Source organism: Salmo trutta, chromosome 1, assembly GCF_901001165.1.
Source record: "Salmo trutta chromosome 1, fSalTru1.1, whole genome shotgun sequence".
Classification (NCBI taxonomy): Eukaryota; Metazoa; Chordata; class Actinopteri; order Salmoniformes; family Salmonidae; genus Salmo; species Salmo trutta.
Window position 1 is genome coordinate 59167993 of NC_042957.1, and position 25120 is coordinate 59193112.

Here is a 25120-nt window from a genome sequence, read left to right on the forward strand (position 1 = left end):
AATGGATCTCAGTCTCACCCTGGTCTGCTCTAGTATTGAAGTGCTTTATGGCAGTGGGACAGGGAGGACAGGAGAGGACCTAGGTGTTAGGCCATAGCTCATCGCCACAGTAGGGGTCATGGTGGCCAGTGGTCGTTAGGGTGATTGAGGAAGTCCAGTGCTGACCCCTAGTATGGAGCCAGCTGATGGGACCCAGTGGGTCGGTCAGTGCAGGAGAGTCCCATGGCCTGGCCCTGCTCTTAATGCTAACTGCTTTATAAATGATTAGCACAAGACTTATACGCCCAGTTAGAAGGCTAGCTATACTTACAATGCCTCGATTGCTTTTTAACACTAAGCACTTTCCACGGGGCTGAGTATGTACTGACATGACGCTATTGTAGTACTACAGCTTGCTATAGTGAGCAACTCTCCGATAGAGGTAACATAGTGGATACTATGGCCTGTCTGTAAACGCTGAATGAAGATGTCGTGACCCACCAGACACCTGTTGTGGGTCCCCTGCCAGATAAGCCTCCCCCTCTCCCCCCTACTCTCCCATCTCCGCCCTGCTCCTCCCTTCCTCCCCCTCTCCCCCCTCCACCCTCCTCCACTCTTCCTCCCCCCCTCTGCCCTCCTCCTCCCTTCCTCCCCCTCTCCCCCCTCTGCCCTCCTCCCTTCCCTCCCCCTCTCCCCCCTCCACCCTCCTCCTCCCTTCCTCCCCCACTCCGCCCTCCGCCCTCCTCCTCCCTTCCTCCCCCTCTCCCCCCCTCCACCCTTCCTCCCCCACTCCCCCCTCCGCCCTCCTCCTCCCTTCCCTCCCCCTCTCCCCCTCTCCCCCTCCCCCTCCTCCTCCCTTCCTCCCCCTCTCCCCCTCTCCGCCCTCCTCCTCCCTTCTCTTCCCCTCTCCCCCTCTCCGCCCTCCTCCTCCCTTCTCTTCCCCTCTCCCCCTCTCCGCCCTCCTCCTCCCTTCTCTTCCCCTCTCCCCCTCTCCGCCCTCCTCCTCCCTTCTCTTCCCCTCTCTCCCTCCACTCTTCACCCTTCCCAGGGTCACACACTTTTGTACAGGAGGTTTCCGAAAAATAAAAATGTCAGTATTAAACATTTACCAGCGTGCTGAGTTTACATGTCTGACAAGAAAAGGACAGTTTGGAGCGGTTAAGTGTCACATAAATCTTTCAGCGCATGAATTGAAATGGTTCCCCCAATAGTCTACTCTCTGCAGCTGCTTGAACGAATGACACAACTGTGGACGGGACAGCCAGCTAACTATACCATACTCCCACTCTGTGATGTCAGCTGTTGATAAGACAAACACACATGGTGCACTGTGGGTGGATGCTGTGTTCTCAATGTTACAAGTTTTGTTCCGACAACTCCGTGGCGACTGTGCTGTGTAACTACATAAACAGTCGTATCCTTATTGAAATGGATTTGAAATGAAGGAGTTCAGGATACTCCTTGTTTTTCTCCTTCACTGCATTTGACCCACTTCTCGATAGATGTTATTTATTGTGGAGGCTCAGTGGCTGTACTGTGGTGTCAGTGGTGGTAAGAGTCGCACACTGAGTTTGATGTGCTTTTTAGGCCTATGAGTTTCGATCCAACAATGATGAAAGTGTGACAATGGAAGCAGATCTATCCCCCTCTCTTCTGGACTTCAACCTTCTCTCTGTTCATTGCCCTTCCTCTGTCTCACCCTCTTTCCTATATATTCCTCCCTGTCTCTTGTTAATTGCCGCAGAGCTTGTTGATGGAAATCAATGAGTGCTTTTTGATTATGAGCCAGAGCTGGGGAAGGTGAGAGAGAAGTGGACACACACACACCGTCAGCACTTTGGACTCTGTCCACCGAGGAAGGATTAGTGTGTGTTTCACACGGAGGTTCCCACACTCCTCTGCTGCGGCCCAACTCCAACCTAGCATGGCCTCTGCCAACCGCTCGGTGAAAACTCAATGACATTGGAACAATCACAACAAACTCTCCTCTGATGAGACCTTAACTACCCTCAGACAGTTAACAGACAGTTACGTCTGTGGTATCAAACACCGTCTCCCCTCAGCCTTGTGAGCCCTACCACACACTGTGTGCACAGAAGGAAGAGCAGTGTTAAGTCTGTTTGATAGCTCTTCCTGCAGACGCCAGTCGCTCTCATATCCGAGCGGTTCTCGCCGGGGGTCCGTTCTCCGTACGTAGGGTCCATTCACAAAACCAGCGCCCCACCCAGCCGCACCCGCAGCACCCATCCTGCCTTCCCGCCATCTTCTCCTCGGCAACACCTGGCACCCGGCTAACAAACACCTGTTCACCTAATTAGACAGACACTGGAGGGAGAAGGAGATTAATAAGTTAATGAGACAGTAATCTGGCCCAATCACATGCCCCGGCGTCTGCTTCCTCCTCGTCTGTTTCCTCCTCGGCAGCAGGGGTGCAGTAATGACCTCTGTATTGGGTGATTCCTTCGCCGTGTGACCTTGAGTGACCCCATCACGGATGGACCTTATGTGGTACCACAGCATGGAGGAATGGAGGGATGAAGGTATAGAGAAAAGTGGGAAGTGGGGAGAAGGACAGGCCAGGCCAGGCCAGGCAGGCTGCTTCCTGAAAGGGCAGTGCGAGTGACTTGGCAGCCTGGGCACTGAGGCGTCAGCCAAATGAATGAGCATTAGGAGATGAAGTTCCCATTGCACAGCAGTTGGAGCCGCTCCAGGTCTCACCAGCTGTGCCACTCTTGTTTACAAGCTGCCACCTGCTGCCGGAGAGGCCTCCATTCTGACTAGCAACCTCAGGCTCGCATGACCACCAAAGCCAGACCAGGGCATGTGCTGCCTGGGCTAGGGAAACCCAGTCCCTGGTGCTTATGAGAAGGGCAGAGCGCCCACTCCTCTGTGGAGTTTCATCATCATGTTTCCTAACATCGCTGTGTGTTACATTTACATACATACATAAATACAGGCAGGGGCGCAACTTTGGTTTTAGAAGTGAGGGGGACATATTATTATCCAGTCAGATAAAAACCGCGACCGGGAGACCCATGGGGCGGTGCACAATTGGCCCAGCATCATCCGGGTTAGGGGAGGGTTTGGCCGGCAGGGATGTCCTTGTCCCATCACGCTCTAGCCACTCCTGTGGCGGGCATGCGCTGACACGGTCGCCAGGTGTACGGTATTTCCTCCGACACATTGGTGTGGCTGGCTTCCGGCTTAAGCGGGCATTGTGTCAAGAAGCAGTTTTGCTTGGTTGGATCGGCTTGGTTGGATCGGCTTGGTTGGATCGGCTTGGTTGGATCATGTTTCGGAGGACGCATGGCTCTCGACCTTCACATCTCCGGAGTCCGTACGCGAGTTGCAGCAATGAGACAAGACTGTAACTACCAATTGGATACCACAAAATTGGGGAGAAAAATGGGTAAACGTAATATATATATATATACACTGCTCAAAAAAATAAAGGGAACACTAAAATAACACATCCTAGATCTGAATGAATGAAATAATCTTATTAAATACTTTTGTCTTTACATAGTTGAATGTGCTGACAACAAAATCACACAAAAATAATCAATGGAAATCCAATTTATCAACCCATGGAGGTCTGGATTTGGAGTCACACTCAAAATTAAAGTGGAAAACCACACTACAGGCTGATCCAACTTTGATGTAATGTCCTTAAAACAAGTCAAAATGAGGCTCAGTAGTGTGTGTGGCCTCCACGTGCCTGTATGACCTCCCTACAACGCCTGGGCATGCTCCTGATGAGGTGGCGGATGGTCTCCTGAGGGATCTCCTCCCAGACTTGGACTAAAGCATCCGCCAACTCCTGGACAGTCTGTGGTGCAACGTGGCGTTGGTGGATGGAGCGAGACATGATGTCCCAGATGTGCTCAATTGGATTCAGGTCTGGGGAACGGGCGGGCCAGTCCATAGCATCAATGCCTTCCTCTTGCAGGAACTGCTGACACACTCCAGCCACATGAGGTCTAGTATTGTCTTGCATTAGGAGGAACCCAGGGCCAACCGCACCAGCATATGGTCTCACAAGGGGTCTGAGGATCTCATCTCGGTACCTAATGGCAGTCAGGCTACCTCTGGCGAGCACATGGAGGGCTGTGCGGCCCCCAAAAGAAATGCCACCCCACACCATGACTGACCCACCGCCAAACCGGTCATGCTGGAGGATGTTGCAGGCAGCAGAACGTTCTCCACGGCGTCTCCAGACTGTCACGTCTGTCACATGTGCTCAGTGTGAACCTGCTTTCATCTATGAAGAGCACAGGGTGCCAGTGGCGAATTTGCCAATCTTGGTGTTCTCTGGCAAATGCCAAACGTCCTGCACGGTGTTGGGCTGTAAGCACAACCCCCACCTGTGGACGTCGGGCCCTCATACCACCCTCATGGAGTTTGTTTCTGACCGTTTGAGCAGACACATGCACATTTGTGGACTGCTGGAGGTCATTTTGCAGGGCTCTGGCAGTGCTCCTCCTGCTCGTCCTTGCACAAAGGCGGAGGTAGCGGTTCTGCTGCTGGGTTGTTGCCCTCCTACGGCCTCCTCCACGTCTCCTGATGTACTGGCCTGTCTCCTGGTAGCGCCTCCATGCTCTGGACACTACGCTGACAGACACAGCAAACCTTCTTGCCACAGCTCACATTGATGTGCCATCCTGGATGAGCTGTACTACCTGAGCCACTTGTGTGGGTTGTAGACTCCGTCTCATGCTACCACTAGAGTGAAAGCACCGCCAGCATTCAAAAGTGACCAAAACATCAGCCAGGAAGCATAGGAACTGAGAAGTGGTCTGTGGTTACCACCTGCAGAACCACTCCTTTATTGGGGGTGTCTTGCTAATTGCCTATGATTTCCACCTGTTGTCTATTCCATTTGCACAACAGCATGTGAAATTTATTGTCAATCAGTGTTGCTTCCTAAGTGGACAGTTTGATTTCACAGAAGTGTGATTGACTTGGAGTTACATTGTGTTGTTTAAGTGTTCCCTTTATTTTTTTGAGCAGTATATATATTTATATATATATACATATATACAAAAAAAATCACAAAATAGCTTAGTTGGGTCAGAGCTTGCAAAACGGCAGCCATCTAGAATGGATGTAATGACTAAATGTCCAGGATCATATCACTCATTATATATTCATCTCTCTGCAGCCCACACAAACAAATCACTGGCCCATATGTTTCACACACCGGAACTGGATCCACATCCTCCTCCATTCCTCCATGCTCAGGTATCCACAAAACACGCATCCATCCATGCCTTTCTCCATGAGTTGACCTCCTCCCGTGTCTCACCATCCCTTCCTTCCTGCAGGCATACAATACCTTCACTTAAGTGCAGTGTTGCTCCAAAATAATGAATCTGTTCTTTTCAACGCATCCTGTGGATCTCACAAGCTCTTTCTTTATGTTGTTATGCTATGTTGGTGTTTCCTTTATTTTGGCAGTTACCTGTACACTCATAACTACATGGGTTTTAACTGACTCATGTCACACTTTGTGTTACCATGGTGTTTCTCTTGATTGTATTATTATTTTTCCTCTGTGACTGCTTTTCTGACCCTGTGTGTTTTCTCTCTTGTTTCTCCTTCAGGGAATTTTAAAGGGATGTGTAAACAGATAGATCACTTTCCTGAGGACACGGACTATGAAGCGGACCCCTCTGAGTACTTCTTACGTGAGTCTCCTCTCTTTGGCTTCCACTTTTACAGTACAGAGGAACCAGTGAGCCTCAAGGGATAGTGTGGTCTGGGCATCCCATCTGCACATTTGATACTGTATTGTAGTGAATAGTGTAAATACTACACAAATACTACACAAATGTACAACTGTGTACTTTCTAATCTTGTTAAGAGAGGGTAGTATTTAATATGAGGTAACCTTCAACCAGGTGACAAGGGGGGACAGAAATCAGCCAACAACGCATCCTCTTACTTCAACTGACAACTTGTTCATATTTAATACCTGAGCCCACTTTCCCCACCCAGCCACTGACAGTCAATACAGACAGTAGTTCTGGTGGGCCTGTGTGTTATTTTAGATATCTCTAAACTGTATCCTGCTTTTAGTGAGTGCCTGTCTGTCTGGTCTGAACTCTACCAGGCACCACTCCTCCTCTCCTGGCTGTTTTTACTGCATGCCATGTGTAACGTAACGTGCAGTATTACAGTCCACTGTGTACCCTGTAAACTCCCCACATTGATTTGTGCTCTGTTTTCCTCACTGCTAGCAAGACATAGAAATTAGTGTCAGACAAGCTGTGGTAATAATCCTAAAATTACATGATTTCAATGCCAACAGAAATTGTATTTGAATTCCATAATTTAGAATTTGTATTAGGATTTAGAATTTGAATGTAATATTTTTGAATTTGTAATGCACAAACTTGTATTTCATGATTTGAAACTGAATTGAGTGAATATTGCATTCAGTTTTCAAATTCAATTTACATTTAATTGAATATTCAAATTCAATATTTATATATTCAGTTTCAATATGATAGATATTGCATTCATTGTCTGTGTATCAAGTTTACAAACTAACATTTCAAGTTATAAAAGTTTTATATATTAAACTTCTCAGATGCGTTTAGATTAAGTTTTTAAGTTCAGTTCTCTAAATTCAGATTCAAAACCAGAGACAACATCCTGGCACTTTGCCAGCCAGGAAAAGTAGAGGAGAACAGATAGATTGAAATGCTCACTGTGATAAACAGAAGCTTCTGGGGTTTCTGAAGTCAATGTGGCATGTTGAATTTATTTTTTTCCTATGAATTTGGCTCTAGCATTTGAACCGTTTTGGCTATGAGCTCTTATGACCCGATTCCTGAAAGACTCTCTGGAACATGGTCATGCCTTCTGTTTCCCTCTATGATGATCGCAGGCCTTGTTAGAAGGGAGTGTCATAAAAACAATTTGGCCCCAATAAGAACATACTGTAGTTGAATAGCCCTGTCACAGCCCTTCTAAGGATAGCCTTTCCACTCCCTATTTAATGTTTCTCTTGGGACTAACTGGGATCAAAACATGTCTCCCGCATCTCACAAGATTCCTGTGACTGTGAGACTTTGAAGTGTACGATGCTCAAACCCAAATGATGGGTTTTGTATATTTTCATAGAACAATACACAGTTTCAACACAGTATTGAGAGTTTCAAACAAATAAGTTAAACTAACACTACCTCTGCATATTGCCCTAGTACATTCAAAAAGTGCTGCAAGGTCCCCTCATTTTTCCCCTGAACAGTTCTCACTCAAAATATAGGAAAAGGAGTAATTTTACCACAAACAACCCATTGGGTGGATCAGTGCTTTGATCCAATTGATTAGCACACATTTCCATGTTACGAGCAGTGCCTCGGCCCCACGCCTGTTTAACAATGCTCCAGACATTTGACCCCTCCCTTCCCCCACCAGTGATGCTCAACTGACCTGGATTCAGGTTGTGTTCATCTCCTGGTCTCCATCAGAACAGACAGTAATTGAAGCCCACTCTGAGAGAAGAGGAGAGCGGAGCAGTGTGTGTTACTGCCAGTCCTGGAGATGAAGCCTAGCCAATTAGGCTGTGTTTGACTTAACGCTCTGAGCGACTGTGCTCGTCCATATGGGCCAGAGAGGGCGGTTATGATAACAGCTCTGGTAATGATTCTAGTGATGCTGAAGCCTTAACGAAGCCGGATCAGCCCTAGCGAAGCTGGGCCTTAACAAGGTGCCCGAAGTCACTGGCCTTGACAGGGGCGCAGGGGCGCAGGGGCGAGGTGACACTATGTGTGTGTGTGTGTGTGTGTGTGTGTGTGTGTGTGTGTGTGTGTGTGTGTGTGTGTGTGTGTGTGTACATGTGTTTTAACCGCTTCCTGTTCTGTGATTGGACGAGAGGGCCGCAGTGCTCCCAGTTGCTTGCCAATTAGGACACTCACATCCATAAATATTTCAGCCTCCTTCCTATATAGGTCAGGCCTCTATCACTCTCTCTCTCTCTCTTTCTCCCTCTCTCTCCCCGCACACCCGTCTGTGACTGGCATGTCTTTTTAGTCTGGAGTTGTACCTCTGTACCACTGTAGTGACAAAGTGAGCCCCTATTCAGGCCACTCAGTGTGTCTGTGTGTCTGTGTGTCTGTGTTTGTATGTTTGTGTTACATTTGTGTGTTCTCTTCTGTGAAGGTCGGGCAGGGTGAGGTCATGAGGGTACAGTGGGCCACATTGGGACAGGTTCAGAGAGAGGTGGATGTCATACTGTAGCTTTAATATCTCCGCTGCCTGTTTCATCATAGCCAGGCTGGTGTGGTCTGTGAAGGGAATTCGTTTATATACTTACCCCATTTGACTTTAGTGGAGGACACACAGCTGGTATTTCCATAATGAGGTGTTGCTCAGAGCATCTGGAGGGAGACCAAAGAGAGAGAGAGGGTATGCCAGCCACTTACAGGGTAGAACGAGAGGGGAAGGGTTATGCAATAGAGATTATGTCACCTCAGGTAAAAACCCACAGGAAGTGACATCAGAGGGAGTTCACACTCAGACTGAGGGGACTCGTCTATGATGTATGTAATCCTGTGATTCAGCACCTGCTAGCTCACAGTACACCAGCCTACACCAGTATTGGAAGTGAGCAAATCTGACATATACAGATGAAAGGCACAGAATGTTCTTGAATACGTACGTGCACCACCCCTCCCCCATACTTGAACACACACAGACAGACACAGACATAGACACACAGACACAAACACACACAGACACACACATAGCACACACAGACATCCCCAAACACAAACACACACACAGTAGCAAGCTGCTTTGCAGTAGTGACTGTAGTGACTGTGAATCCTCGGCTCTCCCCATAGCCAGGCGGTTCACACATCCACACACAGTTATATAACCCAGCTGAGGCATACTAAAGCGCCAGTGGGTTTTTAGATCATGTCGTGTCCGAGCTCCCATCATCCACTGCTCTACTGGGCGCTAAGCAGCAGAGAGAGAAAGAGAGAGAGAAAGAAGAGAGAGAGAGAGAAGAGAGGAGTAAAAGATAACATACAGAAAGAGAGAGATGCAGAGAGAGATGCAGAGAGAGATACAGAGAGAGAGAGATAGAAATAGAGAGATACAGAGAGAGATACAGAGAGAGATACACAGAGAGAGAGAGAGAGAGAAATAAATAGAGAGATAGAGAGAGAGATACAGAAAGAGAGAGATGCAGAGAGAGATACAGAGAGATATACAGAGATTAAATTAAACGCTGGAATGGTAGATGTGCAGGAGATGAATGTGCAAGTAGAGATACTGGGGTGCAAAGGAGCAAGATAAATAAATACAGTATGGGGATGAGGTAGATAGATGGGCTGTTTACAGATGGTCTATGTACAGGTGCAGTGATCTGTGAGCTGTTCTGACAGCTGGTGCTTAAAGCTAGTGAGGGAGATATGAGTCTACAGCTTCAGTGATTTTTGCAGTTCGTTCCAGTCATTGGCAGCAGAGAACTGGAAGAAAAGGCGACCAAAGGAGGAATTGGCTTTGGGGGTGACCAGTGAGCTATACCTGCTGGAGCGCGTGCTACGAGTGGGTGCTGCTATGGTGACCAGTGAGCTAAGGCGGGGCTTTACCTAGCAGAGACTTGTAGATAACCTGTAGCCAGTGGGTTTGGCGACGAGTATGAAGCGAGGGACAACCAACGAGAGCGTACAGGTCGCAGTGGTGGGTAGTGTATGGGGCTTTGGTGACAAAACTGATGGCACTGTGATAGACTCCATCCAATTTGTTGAGTAGAGTGTTGGAGGCTATTTTGTAGATGACATCGCCAAAGTCGAGGATCGGTAGGATGGTCAGTTTTACGAGGGTATGTTTGGCAGCATGAGTGAAGGATGCTTTGTTGCGATATAGGAAGCCGATTCTAGATTTAATTTTGGATTGGAGATGCTTAATGTGAGTCTGGAAGGAGAGTTTACAGTCTAACCAGACACCTAGGTATTTGTAGTTGTCCGCGTATTCTAAGTCAGAGCCGTCCAGAGTAGTGATGCTGGACGGGCGGGCAGGTGCGGGCAGTGATCGATTGAATAGCATGCATTTAGTTTTACTTGCATTTAAGAGCAGTTGGAGGCCACGGAAGGAGAGTTGTATGGCATTGAAGCTCGTCTGGAGGTTAGTTAACACAGTGTCCATAGAGGGGCCAGAGGTATACAGAATGGTGTCATCTGCGTAGAGGTGGATCAGAGAATCACCAGCAGCAAGAGCGACATCATTGATGTACACAGAGAAGAGAGTCGGCATGAGAATTGAACCCTGTGGCACACCGATAGAGACTGCCAGAGGCCCGGACAACAGGTCCTCCGATTTGACACACTGAACTCTATCAGAGAAGTAGTTGGTAAACCAGGCGAGGCAATCATTTGAGAAACCAAGGCTGTCGAGTCTGCCAATAAGAATACGGTGATTGACAGAGTCGAAAGCCTTGGCCAGGTCGATGAATACGGCTGCACAGTAATGTCTCTTATCGATGGCAGTTATGATGTCGTTTAGGACCTTGAGCATGGCTGAGGTGCACCCATGACCAGCTCTGAAACCGGATTGCATAGCGGAGAAGGTACGGTGGGATTCGAAATGGTCGGTAATCTGTTTGTTAACTTGGCTTTCGAAGACCTTAGAAAGACAGGGTAGGATAGATATTGGTCTGTAGCAGTTTGGGTCTAGAGGGTCACCCCCTTTGAAGAGGGGGATGACCACGGCAGCTTTCCAATCTTTGGGAATCTCAGACGATATGAAAGAGAGGTTGAACAGGCTAGTGATAGGGGTTGCAACAATTTCGGCAGATAATTTTAGAAAGAGAGGGTCCAGATTGTCTAGCCCGGCTGATTTGTAGGGGTCCAGATTTTGCAGCTCTTTCAGAACATCAGCTATCTGGATTTGGGTGAAGGAGAAATGGTGGGGGCATTGGCGGGTTGCTGTGGAGGGTGCCGGGCAGTTGACCGGGTAGGGGTAGCCAGGTGGAAAGCAAGGCCAGCCGTAGAAAAATGCTTATTGAAATTCTCAATTACAGTGGATTTATTGGTGGTAACAGTGTTTCCTAGCCTCAAAGCAGTAGGCAGCTGGGAGGAGGTGCTCTTATTCTCCATGGACTTTACAGTGTCCCAGAACTTTTTTGAGTTTGTACTACAGGATGCAAATTTCTGTTTGAAAAAGCTAGCCTTAGCTTTCCTAACTGCCTGTGTATATTTGTTCCTAACTTCCCTAAAAAGTTGCATATCATGGGGGCTATTCAATGCTAATGCAGGATGCCACAGGATGTTTTTGTGCTGGTCAAGGGCAGACAGGTCTGGAGAGAACCAAGGACTATATCTATTCCTAGTTCTACATTTTTTGAAAGGGGCATGCTTATTTAAGATGGTGAGGAAGGCACTTTTAAAGAATAACCAGGCATCATCTACTGACGGGATGAGGTCAATGTCATTCCAGGATACCCCGGCCAGGTCGATTAGAAAGGCCTGCTCGCAGAAGTGTTTTAGGGAGTGTTTGACAGTGATGAGGGGTGGTCGTTTGGTCGCAGACCCATTACGGATGCAGGCAGTGAGGCAGTGATCGCTGAGATCTTGATTGAAAATTGCAAAGGTGTATTTGGAGGGCGAGTTAGTTAGGATGATATCTATGAGGGTGCCCGTGTTTACGGATTTGGGGTTGTACCTGGTAGGTTCATTGATAATTTGTGTGAGATTGAGGGCATCAAGCTTAGATTGTAGGATGGCTGGGGTGTTAAGCATGTCCCAGTTTAGGTCACCTAGTAGCACTAGCTCAGAAGATAGATGGGGCAATCAATTCACATATGGTGTCGAGGGCACAGCTGGGGACAGAGGGTGGTATATAGCAAGCGGCAACAGTGAGAGACTTGTTTCTGGAAACGTGAATTTTTAGAAGTAGAAGCTCGAATTGTTTGGGTACAGACTTGGATAGTAATACAGAACTCTGCAGGCTATCTTTGCAGTAGATTGCAACACCACCCCCTTTGGCAGTTCTATCTTGGCGGAAAATGTTATAGTTAGGGATGGAGATTTCAGGGTTTTTGGTGGTTTTCCTAGGCCAGGATTAAGACTCGGCTAAGTCATCCAGGTTGGCAGAGTATGCTGAAGCAGTGAGTAAATCAAACTTAGGGAGTAGGCTTCTAATGTTGACATGCATGAAACCAAGGCTTTTACGGTTACAGAAGTCAAGAAACGAGAGCATCTGGGGAGTGGGAGTGGAGCTAGACACGTGGAGCTAAGATTAACCTCTACATCACCAGAGGAACAGAGGAGAAGTAGGATAAGGGTACGGCTAAAGGCTATACGAACTGGCCGTCTAGCACGTTCGGAACAGAGAGTAAAAGGTGCAGGTTTCTGGGCACGATAGCATAGATTCAAGGCATAGTTTACAGACAAAGGTAAGGTAGGATGTGAGGACATTGGAGGTCAACCTAGGCATTGAGTAATGATGCGAGAGATATAGTCTGTAGAGACGTTTAAACCAGGTGATATTATCACATATGTAGGAGGTGGAACAACATGGTTGGTTAAGGCATATTGAGCAGGGCTAGAGGCTCTACAGTGAAATAAGACAGTAATCACTAAGCAGGACAGTAATGGACGAGGCATATTGATATTAGAGAGAGGCATGCATAGCCAAGTGAACATATGGGTCCAGTGAGTGGTTGGGCTGGCTGGGGACACGACGATTCAGACAGTTAGGAGGCCGGTGCTAACAAGCTAGCAGTTAGTAGGCCGGAGTAACGGTTGTCGTCGGATATAGACCAAAATGCAGCGGGGAAATGTGCACTCATCTTCTTTATTATAAACGGACAAGAAGGAGAACCAAAACAAACACGTACACAAAGAAACCACAACGACTAATCACAGGCTGGTAAGGCATAAGGCTATACACAGAACAATCTCCCACAAAGTACTCAATAAACACATACCTATATATAGGACTCTCAATCAGAGGCAACTAGAAAACACCTGCCTCCAATTGAGAGTCCAACCCCAATTAACAAAACATAGAAATACAAAAGACTAAACAGAACATAGAAATACACTAACATGGAACAGTGCCCAAAAACCCCCGGAATACATAAATCAAATACCCTACTAAACAAACCACCACCCCAAACCACATAAAACAAATACCCTCTGCCACGTCCTGACCAAACTACAATAACAAATAACCCCTATTACTGGTCAGGACGTGACAGCCGGGGCTAAACAAGCTAGCAGTTAGTAGGCCGGGTTAGCAAGCAAGCAGTTAGCAGACCGGGGCAAGCACGGAGTTAGCAGACCGGGGCAAGCAAGCAGTTAGCAGACCGGGGCAAGCAAGCTAGCAGTTAGCAGATCGGGGCAAGCAAGCTAGCAGTTAGCAGACCAGGGCTAGCAAGTTAGCAGAAGGGCCTTGGGGGACGTCGCGATTGAGGTAAGTCTGTTTTTGCCTCTTCGTGCGGTGACGTCGATAGACCAGTCGTGGATTAGTAGGGTTCCACGTAGCTCTAGGTAGCTAGCAGGCCTGCTGTTAGCAGAATGGGCCTTCAGCGGACGTCGCGCCTGAGGCGCCTGTTGGAATCCTTGGGCAGATTATGTCGGTATTCCAGTCGTAGAGGATCGGCGGGGTTCCGTGCCCCGTACCGGCAGTAGAAGGGGTCCGGATATTGTAGCCCAGGAGTGGGCTTTGGTGGTTGCACAAGAGCCCTACCCAGGCTAGCTTCAGGCTAATTGGTGCTTGCTCTGGGATGGAAACGCTAGCCAGGAGTAGTCACCCGGGATTGCGGTTAGCTAGTTGTGAAGATCCAGATGAAAAGGTTCCGAGTTTGCAATAGGAATCCGGGGATATGGAGAGAAAAAAAGGTCCGTTATGCTCTGGTTTGAGTCACGTTGTACGAACTGGCGAGAGCTTTCCGAGCTAAAGGGTAGCTGATGACCGCTAGCAGTGGTTTGCTAACTGATAGCTGGTAGGTCGTTAACTGGCTAGCTTCAGTTGAGGGATTCCAGATCCGTAGTAAGTAGAAATACTTAACAAAAAAAAAACAGATCCACACCACATTGAATGAGGCGGGTTGCAGGAGAGAATTTAGAAGTTGAGGTTTAGGAAAATATTTTTAAAAGATATGCGAAGAAAAATAGGTAAAAAGATATCTACAAAGGACACGACAGGACAAAGACAAAGACGTCTGACTGCTACGCCATCTTGGAAAAAGGTAGTGACAATGATGGCAGTCTGTGGTAAAGATGTCTCATGTTTGTGGATCCTAGCCAGGGTTCACTAGGGGTCAGAGCATGGTGTGATGAGCTACAGTGAGGGAAAAAAGTATTTGATCCCCTGCTGATTTTGTACGTTTGCCCACTGACAAAGAAATGATCAGTCTATAATTTTAATGGTAGGTTTATTTGAACAGTGAGAGACAGAATAACAACAAAAAAATCCAGAAAAACGCATGTCAAAAATGTTATAAAATGATTTGCATTTTAATGAGGGAAATAAGTATTTGACCCCTCTACAAAACATGACTTAGTACTTGGTGGCAAAACCCTTGTTGGCAATCACAGAGGTCAGACGTTTCTGGAGGGATTTTGTCCCACTCCTCTTTGCGGATCTTCTCCAAGACATTAAGGTTTCGAGGCTGACATTTGGCAACTCCAACCTTCAGCTCCCTCCACAGATTTTCTATGGGATTAAGGTCTGGAGACTGGCTAGGCCACTCCAGGACCTTAATGTGCTTCTTCTTGAGCCACTCCTTTGTTGCCTTGGACGTGTGTTTTGGGTCATTGTCATGCTGGAATACCTATCCACGACTCATTTTCAATGCCCTGGCTGAGGGAAGGAGGTTCTCACCCAAGATTTGACGGTACATGGCCCCGTCCATCGTCCCTTTGATGCGGTGAAGTTGTCCTGTCCCCTTAGCAGAAAAACACCCCCAAAGCATAATGTTTCCACCTCCATGTTTGACGGTGGGAATGGTGTTCTTGGGGTCATAGGCAGCATTCCTCCTTCTCCAAACACGGCGAGTTGATGCCAAAGAGCTCCATTTTGGTCTCATCTGACCACAACACTTTCACCCAGTTGTCCTCTGAATCATTCAGATGTTCATTGGCAAACTTCAGACTGGCATGTATATGTGTTTTCTTGAGCAGAGGGACATTGCGGGCGCTGCAGGATTTCAGTCCTTCACGGCGTAGTGTGTTACCAATTGTTTTCTTGGTGACTATGGTCCCAGCTGCCTTGAGATCATTGACAAGATCCTCCCGTGTAGTTCTGGGCTGATTCCTCACCGTTCTCATGATCATTGCAACTCCACGAGGTGAGATCTTGCATGGAGCCCCAGGCCGAGGGAGATTGACAGTTTTTTTGTGTTTCTTCCATTTGCGAATAATCGCTCCAAGTGTTCTCACCTTCTCACCAAGCTGCTTGGCGATAGTCTTGTAGCCCATTCCATCCTTGTGTAGGTCTACAATCTTGTCCCTGACATCCTTGGAGAGCTCTTTGGTCTTGGCCATGGTGGAGAGTTTGGAATCTGATTGACTGATTGCTTCTGTGGACAGGTGTCTTTTATACAGGTAACAAACTGAGATTAGGAGCACTCCCTTTAAGAGTGTGCTCCTAATCTCAGCTCGTTACCTGTATAAAAGACACCTGGGAACCAGAAATCTTTCTGATTGAGAGGGGGTCAAATACTTATTTCCCTCATTAAAATGCAAATCAATTTATAACATTTTTGACATACGTTTTTCTGGATTTTTTTGTTGTTATTCTGTCTCTCACTGTTCAAATAAACCCACCATTAAAATTATAGACTGATCATTTCTTTGTCAGTGGGAAAACGTACAAAATCAGCAGGGGATCAAATACTTTTTTCCCTCACTGTACATAGTTAATACAGAGAGGGGGGCTGGATTCTGGCCCAATCTGGCCCAATAAAATCAATCGGTCTGGGGTAGGACACACACAGGGGGCTTGCATGTAGGGCAACAGGGGTGGGACAGTGGGGCCTCTGGGGCGATGGGGGGTGTAGGCAACATTGGGGAGATCATTGGTTGTGGCCCAGCATGGGAGTTCCCGCAACAGCTCCAGAGGGGGGATGGGCAGCCGGTCGCTCGGCCCTGAGCCCTGGTGGGTCACGCCGGTTCCACCTGAGACCAGGACCGTGGACCACGGTCACAGCCATTGGACCAGAGGGAGGGTCACATCACATGACCTCTACTGCCTCGGTAGAGGATAGTCATCAGGATAATGTGTTAATCATGAGTGACAGCCTTAAAGTGATTCTATTAGAGACTATTATTACTATGACTGTCCACTTGGATTTACTGTGTGGTGTTAGGTAGCTAGAGAGAGATGTCACAGTGTAGCTGTTTAACAGTGGTGGCCTAGGCGACAAATATGGAGTCCATCGACAGACACATTAAACACATACAGGCCCATAAATGAAAAGGCAATCATTTTAGTGGCCTGGTGGAGCGAGCAAGTACCAGTGCTCTAACTACACATCTCATAAGGCTGGAAATATGGAACTCAGAGGTGAGAGAATGTACAGTATCTCATAAACAAAGGGACAGTAACAGTAAACACAGAGGTTATACAACCGTTATTTGTGACTGCATATGGACACTTGTTAGTCTTCCTTCACACACACATTGACAAATTCACATTGAATGCAGGGTTTCTCTGTATTGACCCATGTTAGTCCGTGCTGTGGTACTATGCTAACAGTGGCGTAAACTCGACATAAACCACCGTATTCCCAGTCTTATCCATATGTATTGGAGCATCTCTCTGTGCTATCATGCCATTCACTGTTGTACCAGGCAAATTTGAAATTGAGCTTCCTCTGCCCTTTGCTCTGGGCTACTAATTGTGCTTTTCTGGCTGCTAAGCTAGCTAACAGACTAAGCAGGGTTACTGTTCAGTTTGTTCAAACTAATAGGGCCTCCTCTACCCTGTGTTAGTCTATGGGCTACTGTGCTGTTTGTGTAAACGCTAAGGCTAAGATAAGCTAACACAGACAGCAGTGATTATGTGGGCTACTGTGTCAATGCTAAGCTAACAGAGCGAGTAGTGATTCTGTGCTGTTGGTGCTAAACTAACCCAGAGCAGCTAGCTATGGCACAGTGCTGTCAGGCAGGCAGGCAGACGGGCAGGCCTGATCTATGGGGACATCAGCAGTGGAGTGGAGGGTAATTACACTAATTGAAATGTGGTCTTTAATTGTCTGAGCAGTCCTGTCATGTGAAGGAACTTCAATGTGTCAGGCGGCCCAGATTCTTTTCCACCGTGCTCCAGTGACCAGTCTGTGTGTGGAGGAGTGTGTGAGGGGTGTGTGTGGACAGGGATTTTGCTGTGTGATATGTTATGTTAGTATGACAGAGCGATATTCAGTGGGGGACTGCAGTGTAAGAGAGCATGAAGCCCACTGTAGTCCTATGTCGTACAGTACTTGGATTTTCCGTGTAAGAAAAAAATGGAGAAAAATAAACTTTGGCTGTGTGCATATGGAGAGTGTACGTGTATAGGGGTAGTGTGAGAGTGTGCATACACATGCTTGTGTGCAACTCTGAGGGCATATGCTAACTTTGTGTGCATATGTGTGTCACAGGCAGCTGGTGGCATGTTAATTGGGGAGGACAGGAGTATAGTAATGGCTGGAACGACGTAAATGGAATGGTATTAAACACAGCAAACATGCTGTTTCTATGTGTTTGATACCATTCCATTTCAGGCATTATTATGTGCCATCCTCCCCTCACCAGCCTCCTGCAGAAGGCTTCTTGGTTGAGGCTGAGTATTGAGGAGGAGGAGGGCGGGCTGGATTAATAAGTGTTTGTAGTTTTAAATCAATGTGCCTGGGAGCTGAGGCACCTGATTAGCATGACCCTGTCCTGCACATCAGCACATTCAGTGCTGGGGGAGGCTGATTAAGAGCCAATGCTAATTTCCTCTCACAACGCTGTCAATGAGAGAGGGAGAGAGAGGAGAGAAGAGAGAAGAGAGAGAAGGTTCAAAGAGATGCCTTTGTCAAGAGAACTCTTTGCATATTTATTGGTGTATGTACCTGTGTGTGTGTGTGTGTGTGTGTGTGTGTGTGTGTGTGTGTGTGTGTGTGTGTGTGTGTGTGTGTGTGTGTGTGTGTGTGTGTGTGTGTGTGTGCGTTCATGCATGCATGCGTTTTTTTTTGTGTGTATACAACATACTATTTGGTTTATGTGCTGAAGCCGTAAACTGGCAATGTACTGGTAAATGGACATGATGTTAAGTGTGAATATGTGTTATGTGGCGTTAATGCAATAGAGTGATCCCTGGCTGTGAGTCACTGTGAGTCACTCTGGAGCTGTGTTGGGTAGTGTTGGTAGGGGAGAGTGGGGTAAGTTGATCCACCATTGTTTCTAAGACACCATACACAAAATGTCTCATTTGACCAAATATTTAAGAAGAGGTCATCATTTCATGGAGTATGTGAAGGAAGAAACCACATGGAAAAAGTGGTAAGTAAGTTCGGTCCAAAAAACAGATTTTCAGCAAGTCAAATTAATTTATTGGGTTAGAGGTTTGTAGCTGTGTGGGCTAGTCATAATGTTTGCCTTGGGGTAAGTTGAGACAATTGTTGAGCCAATGGTAAGTTGAGCAAATTGAAGTGTTTTCTTTCCAGGCATAATGCAAGAAATTATCGCTTGGATATGAAGTAACAGGGCCTATGTTAAAAGTGTTTGTTAGGTGTTCAGCCTGTCTTAAAATATGCTTAAAATGATTAAAATACAAAAAAGTGATTGTGATTGTGTTGAATTGTGTTTGGGAAATAAAGATAGACATGATTTTAAAAAGGTAGTGGTAATATTTCATTCAGTACAGACATTTGTAGGCGGCTTAACTTATCCTGTTCCACAGCTAAATTTACCCCGTACCCGGAGTAAGTTGTGCCAAGATACCATTTTTTTTGGACAAGCTTTGTTTTCAAAACTGTAATGTTTAGATGAATTCTAATTATTTCTAGGGATACGCAACATCCTGAAATATATGTAGATATCTTTATTAGAATTAATACTATATTTCCCTTGATGGAGAGATGCTGAATGTAAAAAAAGGCTCACCTTACCCCACTCTCCCCTACTACTTCCTTATGAGGTGATCAGCATGTGTGGAGAGGTGGTTAGATACTGTAAAGACACTGATGTGTCACATATGTGTACAATAGTCTGCGTGAAGTAGTGTGTAAGAACAGGGTCAGTCAGTGTTCAGGAGTGCCACTGCCACTGCCCAGGTGCCAGCCTAAACTGTAGTTGTGCCAATCAATACAGCGCACACCAGCTCTGTATCTCTGCGGGCAGCCTGGCACGCACACTGGCACTCACAGACAAGCGGCAAAGCGGGGCAGGGCAGCTCTAACAAGCCACTATCAGTCATCACTACGCCTTTCCCATCCTAATAGGAGCAATGACAGGCAGGGACAGGGACACATCCATCCCAGGCAGGACTGCTTTCTATCTGTCTAATGAGGCAGGATGGAGGGTATGTGGTAGTGGAGCTGATAAAGGACAGGATAGCATAGGGCTGCTGTGTGTCACTACTTTAATAACCAGCCTGACTGGTAACGCTTTGGGCTTAGCGAGAACACAGGGAGAGGACGAGGTGAGGAGGCAGAGATGCCTCTCCCCAAATAGGTCCCAGGCGACCCACACAGACAGAGGTGGGCCCAGGCGACCCACACAGACAGAAGTGGTCCCAGGCGACCCACACAGACAGAAGTGGGCCCTGGTGACCCACACAGACAGAAGTGGGCCCTGGCGACCCACAGAGACAGAAGTGGGCCCTGGCGACCCACACAGACAGAAGTGGGCCCTCGCGACCCACACAGACAGAGGTGGTCCCAGGCGACCCACACAGACAGAAGTGGTCCCAGGCGACCCACACAGACAGAAGTGGGTCCTGGCGAGGCTCTTTGTGATAGTGACCTCGACCCAAATCAAAACGGTGACCTGGCTGATAATCACAGGGCTCCAGAGTGCATTCTCGATTAGCGCTCCTCCTTTCATGTGCCGTGTTGCCGAGAGGGACTTCGGAAACACAAGACGCGACCGAGGTCGCCGCTGTCTCTGGCTATCAGCAGAGTGGTCAAAGCTTTCATTTAGACAGGGTCATTGTTTTCCAGCTTGATAGATTTCTGAAACACAGGAGTCCCCACAGCCACCTCCCAGGACAGGGTCCATAGTCCACCTCTCAGGACAGGGTCCATAGTCCACCTCCCAGGACAGGGTCCATAGTCCACCTCCCAGGACAGGGTCCATAGTCCACCTCCCAGGACAGGGTCCATAGTCCACCTCCCAGGACAGGGTCCATAGTCCACCTCCCAGGACAGGGTCCATAGTCCACCTCTCAGGACAGGGTCCATAGTCCACCTCTCAGGACAGGGTCCATAGTCCACCTCCCAGGACAGGGTCCATAGTCCACCTCCCAGGACAGGGTCCATAGTCCACCTCCCAGGACAGGGTCCATAGTCCACCTCCCAGGACAGGGTCCATAGTCCACCTCTCATGACAGGGTCCATAGTCCACCTCCCAGGACAGGGTCCATAGTCCATCTCCCAGGACAGGGTCCATAGTCCACCTCCCAGGACAGGGTCCATAGTCCACCTCCCAGGACAGGGTCCATAGTCCACCTCCCAGGACAGGGTCCATAGTCCACCTCCCAGGACAGGGTCCATAGTCCACCTCTCAGGACAGGGTCCATAGTCCACCTCCCAGGACAGGGTCCATAGTCCACCTCTCAGGACAGGGTCCATAGTCCACCTCCCAGGACAGGGTCCATAGTCCACCTCCCAGGACAGGGTCCATAGTCCATCTCCCAGCAGCCCAAAGTCAGAATAATGTCCTACCCAGATAATGGGATATTACTGTACCTGCCGCGGTAGGATAACTAATCACAGAACACTTAGTCAGCATACGGTGTGTTGTTGGTTCATAGATTATGTTGGGCTGTTACAGTGAGTGTACTGTATGTGTTTCATTACACCTGGAAAGCTTAGGGAAAGCTTATCAGAAGTTATGCTCTGAATTGAGCTGTTCAAACACAACTACAGTTTCTCAATCCGAAATCCATCCACTCTCACTCACACAAATCTTACTACCGTCCACTAAAGCCCACTGTTAGCCACACATCACACTGGCATGACTGTGGAGAGGAACCTTCACTTACTGTGATAATCAATCCTATACTCAGCTGGAGGACACTGCCTGTCTGTCCAGCGTCCCGCAGGTTATCTGCCATGTTAAAACACACCCCTCCAGGCAGGAGCCAAACCCCTGACAGACGCTTAAAAGAACCAAAGAAGATGTGAAACTTCCTATATTTGGCAACACTGAGGTATTTTTCACTGGGTGGAGGTAGCAGCACTCACTGCCTTGGGGCATAGTTATCTCTCCGTCTCCCTCTGAGAACTTCCATCTCCAGCCCTCACTGGAACGAAGGAGCAGGAGCCCTTATAAAAACGCCTGTCTGAATTTCATACATCCACTAAGCGAACACTTCACTGACATATTCAACATTATAGTAAAATAGAGTGAGTTCTGGCGTAAGAAATCTGCAGGGACCCCAGCCTTTCTTCGTTTCGGAGGTAGAGCGTGCTTAGCCAAACCCAGGGGCACTTGGCGCAGCAAACGGCAGCCTGAACCAAGGGAAGGCACAGCATGCTGGGAGGTTACTGTGAAAGTCAATGCACTTTGGAGTGCGCTGCTAAGCATCATGGGTAATATAAAGAGAATACATAGGCACTCTGGGCTGACTGATACCATTCTCTTGCCCTTGAAAAGCTCCCCATCGAAAGTCTATACTATAGTTGCTTTCAAGATTTCCCCCTGCGGTCATAACCTAGGGAGTTCTGCCTGGGAGTCCAGCTGCTTCTCAGTCCAGTAAGTGATTCTTAAATCTTTGACTCAAAGCACATTAAATGTAGTAATGCATTTAATAAAGAATGACATTCGTTTTTTAACAAGGCCCAAATGATAGCTGAACATACCAAAGAGCTAAATTATTTTTTTTACGCAATGTGGCAAACTTACCCAGCAACCACTGAGCTGGCTCTTCTCTCTCTCTCTCTCTCTCTCTCTCTCTCTCTCTCTCTCTCTTCTCTCTCTCACTCTCTCTGAGGTTTCCTTCACATTGGCGTCACCTTGAGAGCTGCAGTATTAAAAACTCTCTCTGTCAACAATCAATACAATTTGTCTGGCCCTTTATCCCTCTTTTGTCGGTGCAAATGAAGCTGATTGATGAGAAAGAGCCCCTCTGCCCTCTCCCAGGTAATGTAGAGTAACTGGCCATTTTAATATCTCCAGGGTTAACGTGAGCCGGATTGGAGGGATGGAGGGAGGAGGGGGAGGTGTGAGAAGGGGGACAAAAGAGCAGGGTCAACTTCCAGGACAACTTCATATTTAATCACCACGCCACCTGTAACTACACCACACTACTCCCTCTGCTCCAAGGACAGGGAGAGGAGGAGGATGAAGGGATGGAGAGAGAGAAAGAAGGGGAAAGAGAGAGCGAGAGTGGGAGAGGGTAAGAGAGGGAGAGAGAGAGAGAGAAACAGAGAGAGAGAGACAGAGACAGAGACAGAGACAGAGAGACAGAGAGAGAGAGACAGAGACAGAGACAGAGAGACAGAGAGACAGAGAGACAGAGAGAGAGAGATGAAGAAAGAGATACAGCACTTCAAATAATAATGGCATAAAACACAAATTACACTTCCGACTAGTAATACATAACTCCACAACCACATACAGTATCAATACAGTCTTGATGAACATCCATCCTCAGTACCCTACAGGGCCTCCTCAGCCTCTCCTGTCTCCAGTCTTACTGTAGTTACTGTTGTGGGCCCAGTGGAGGGTGAGTGAGTGATGGTGACCCAGCCAGCCGTGGCCACCACTTGGCCCAGTCCTCCTCAGCTGTCGGCCTGCTGCTGCTACTGCCATCTCCCAGGGTGCCTGTGGGCTCACCGTGGCTCTCCTCTCCCCTACCGTGCATGGAGGGGATTGGAGGCTGTGTGATGTGTGATGTGGTGCGTTAGGGCATTGGGGAAGGATGAGAGGGGAAGGGAGGGAGGCGTGCAGCAGGTAGGCAGGGAAGGCAGTTGGGCCTCCAGGAGCCCCGGGTCCCCGCGGGGGTGCAGGCGGCAGAGTTCAGCGCGCAGCCACCCAGCCCTGGCGACGGCGTCAGCATTTTGGGGAGAAGCTGGGGAAAGTGCTGAGGTGGCAGCCGCGCAGAGAGGCAAGGTGAAGTAGTGAAAAAGTGGTGGAAAAAATGTAACCAGCCTGATGAAAGTTTAAGTGTGCATGTTAAACAGGAGAGAGAGAATATGAGGAGAGGGAGGATGGGGGAGTGAGAGAGGAGGGAGGATGGGGGAGTGAGAGAGGAGGGAGGATGGGGGAGTGAGAGAGGAGGGAGGATGGGGGAGTGAGAGAGGGGGGAAGGGAGGATGGGGGAGTGAGAGAGGAGGGAGGCATAAGGAAGAAGGAAGGAAGGATGGGCAAGGGTGACCTGAGGAGGTTGAAGTATTTCCTCTATGCTCTATAGACCTCAGCACGACATTCAGTCTCACCTGTGGGTTCCATCCTCAACACCTTAATGCTCCTCAGTACCTCAACCCTTCAGTTCTAGCTCTGTCATCAGTACCTCAACCCTTCAGTTCTAGCTCTGTCATCAGTACCTCAACCCTTCAGTTATAGCTCTGTCATCAGAACCTCAACCCTTCAGTTCTAGCTCTGTCATCAGTACCTCAACCCTTCAGTTCTAGCTCTGTCATCAGTACCTCAACCCTTCAGTTCTAGCTCTGTCATCAGAACCTCAACCCTTCAGTTCTAGCTCTGTCATCAGTACCTCAACCCTTCAGTTCTAGCTCTGTCATCAGTACCTCAACCCTTCAGTTATAGCTCTGTCATCAGTACCTCAATCCTTCAGTTCTAGCTCTGTCATCAGTACCTCAACCCTTCAGTTCTAGCTTTGTCATCAGTACCTCAACCCTTCAGTTCTAGCTCTGTCATCAGTACCTCAACCCTTCAGTTCTAGCTCTGTCATCAGTACCTCAACCCTTCAGTTCTAGCTCTGTCATCAGTACCTCAACCCTTCAGTTATAGCTCTGTCATCAGTACCTCAATCCTTCAGTTATAGCTCTGTCATCAGAACCTCAACCCTTCAGTTATAGCTCTGTCATCAGTACCTCAATCCTTCAGTTCTAGCTCTGTCATCAGTACCTCAACCCTTCAGTTCTAGCTCTGTCATCAGTACCTCAACCCTTCAGTTCTAGCTCTGTCATCAGTACCTCAACCCTTCAGTTCTAGCTCTGTCATCAGTACCTCAACCCTTCAGTTATAGCTCTGTCATCAGTACCTCAACCTTTCAGTTCTAGCTCTGTCATCAGTACCTCAACCCTTCAGTTCTAGCTCTGTCATCAGAACCTCAACCCTTCAGTTCTAGCTCTGTCATCAGTACCTCAACCCTTCAGTTCTAGCTCTGTCATCAGTACCTCAACCCTTCAGTTCTAGCTCTGTCATCAGTACCTCAAACCTTCAGTTCTAGCTCTGTCATCAGTACCTCAACCTTTCAGTTCTAGCTCTGTCATCAGTACCTCAACCCTTCAGTTCTAGCTCTGTCATCAGTACCTCAACCCTTCAGTTCTTGCTCTGTCATCCGTACCAGTATCAGTCAAGGACGTGAGCTTGGTTTGAAGAGCCTCGCCCCCCATCACCCCACAGGCTAGGCCCCTGGAGCTCTGGTGGAGTTAATGTCATTTGCACTACATGACATGGCGTAATGCAACGCTCCAATCTGGGGAGCTGTGTGTGCTAACTGAGTGTTGGGTTGTGCTGTGTGTAGTCAGGTGGCGTGATTACATAACGTTGGGTAACAGAGGCTCACTGAGGAGATACACTCACTGGCTGGTGTTGATCAAGACTTTCACAGCGCTGATGCAGTGTTGATTATGATGTGGCTCAGATAGGGAGCTGATGTTGGGAGTCTAATTTACATTCTCTCTTCTCTCTCCCTCATTTTTCACTTTTCTCCGCTCTTATTCTTCCTCTCCTATCTCTTTCTCTATATTTACCATTTTATTTATCCTATCTCTCTCTTCTTCTCTATCCCTATATAA

At 47.9% G+C, this 25120-nt stretch overlaps 1 protein-coding gene across 1 annotated transcript in view; it reads left to right on the top strand.

The window, feature by feature from the left end:
- LOC115202953 (voltage-dependent calcium channel gamma-2 subunit) overlaps positions 1–25120 on the top strand; it is a 73664-nt gene that overhangs the window by 43658 nt on the left and 4886 nt on the right. The window contains exon 2 of the mRNA XM_029767165.1: positions 5583–5666. Coding sequence (XP_029623025.1) covers positions 5583–5666 — 84 coding nt within the window. The remainder of the gene's footprint in view (positions 1–5582; positions 5667–25120) is intronic.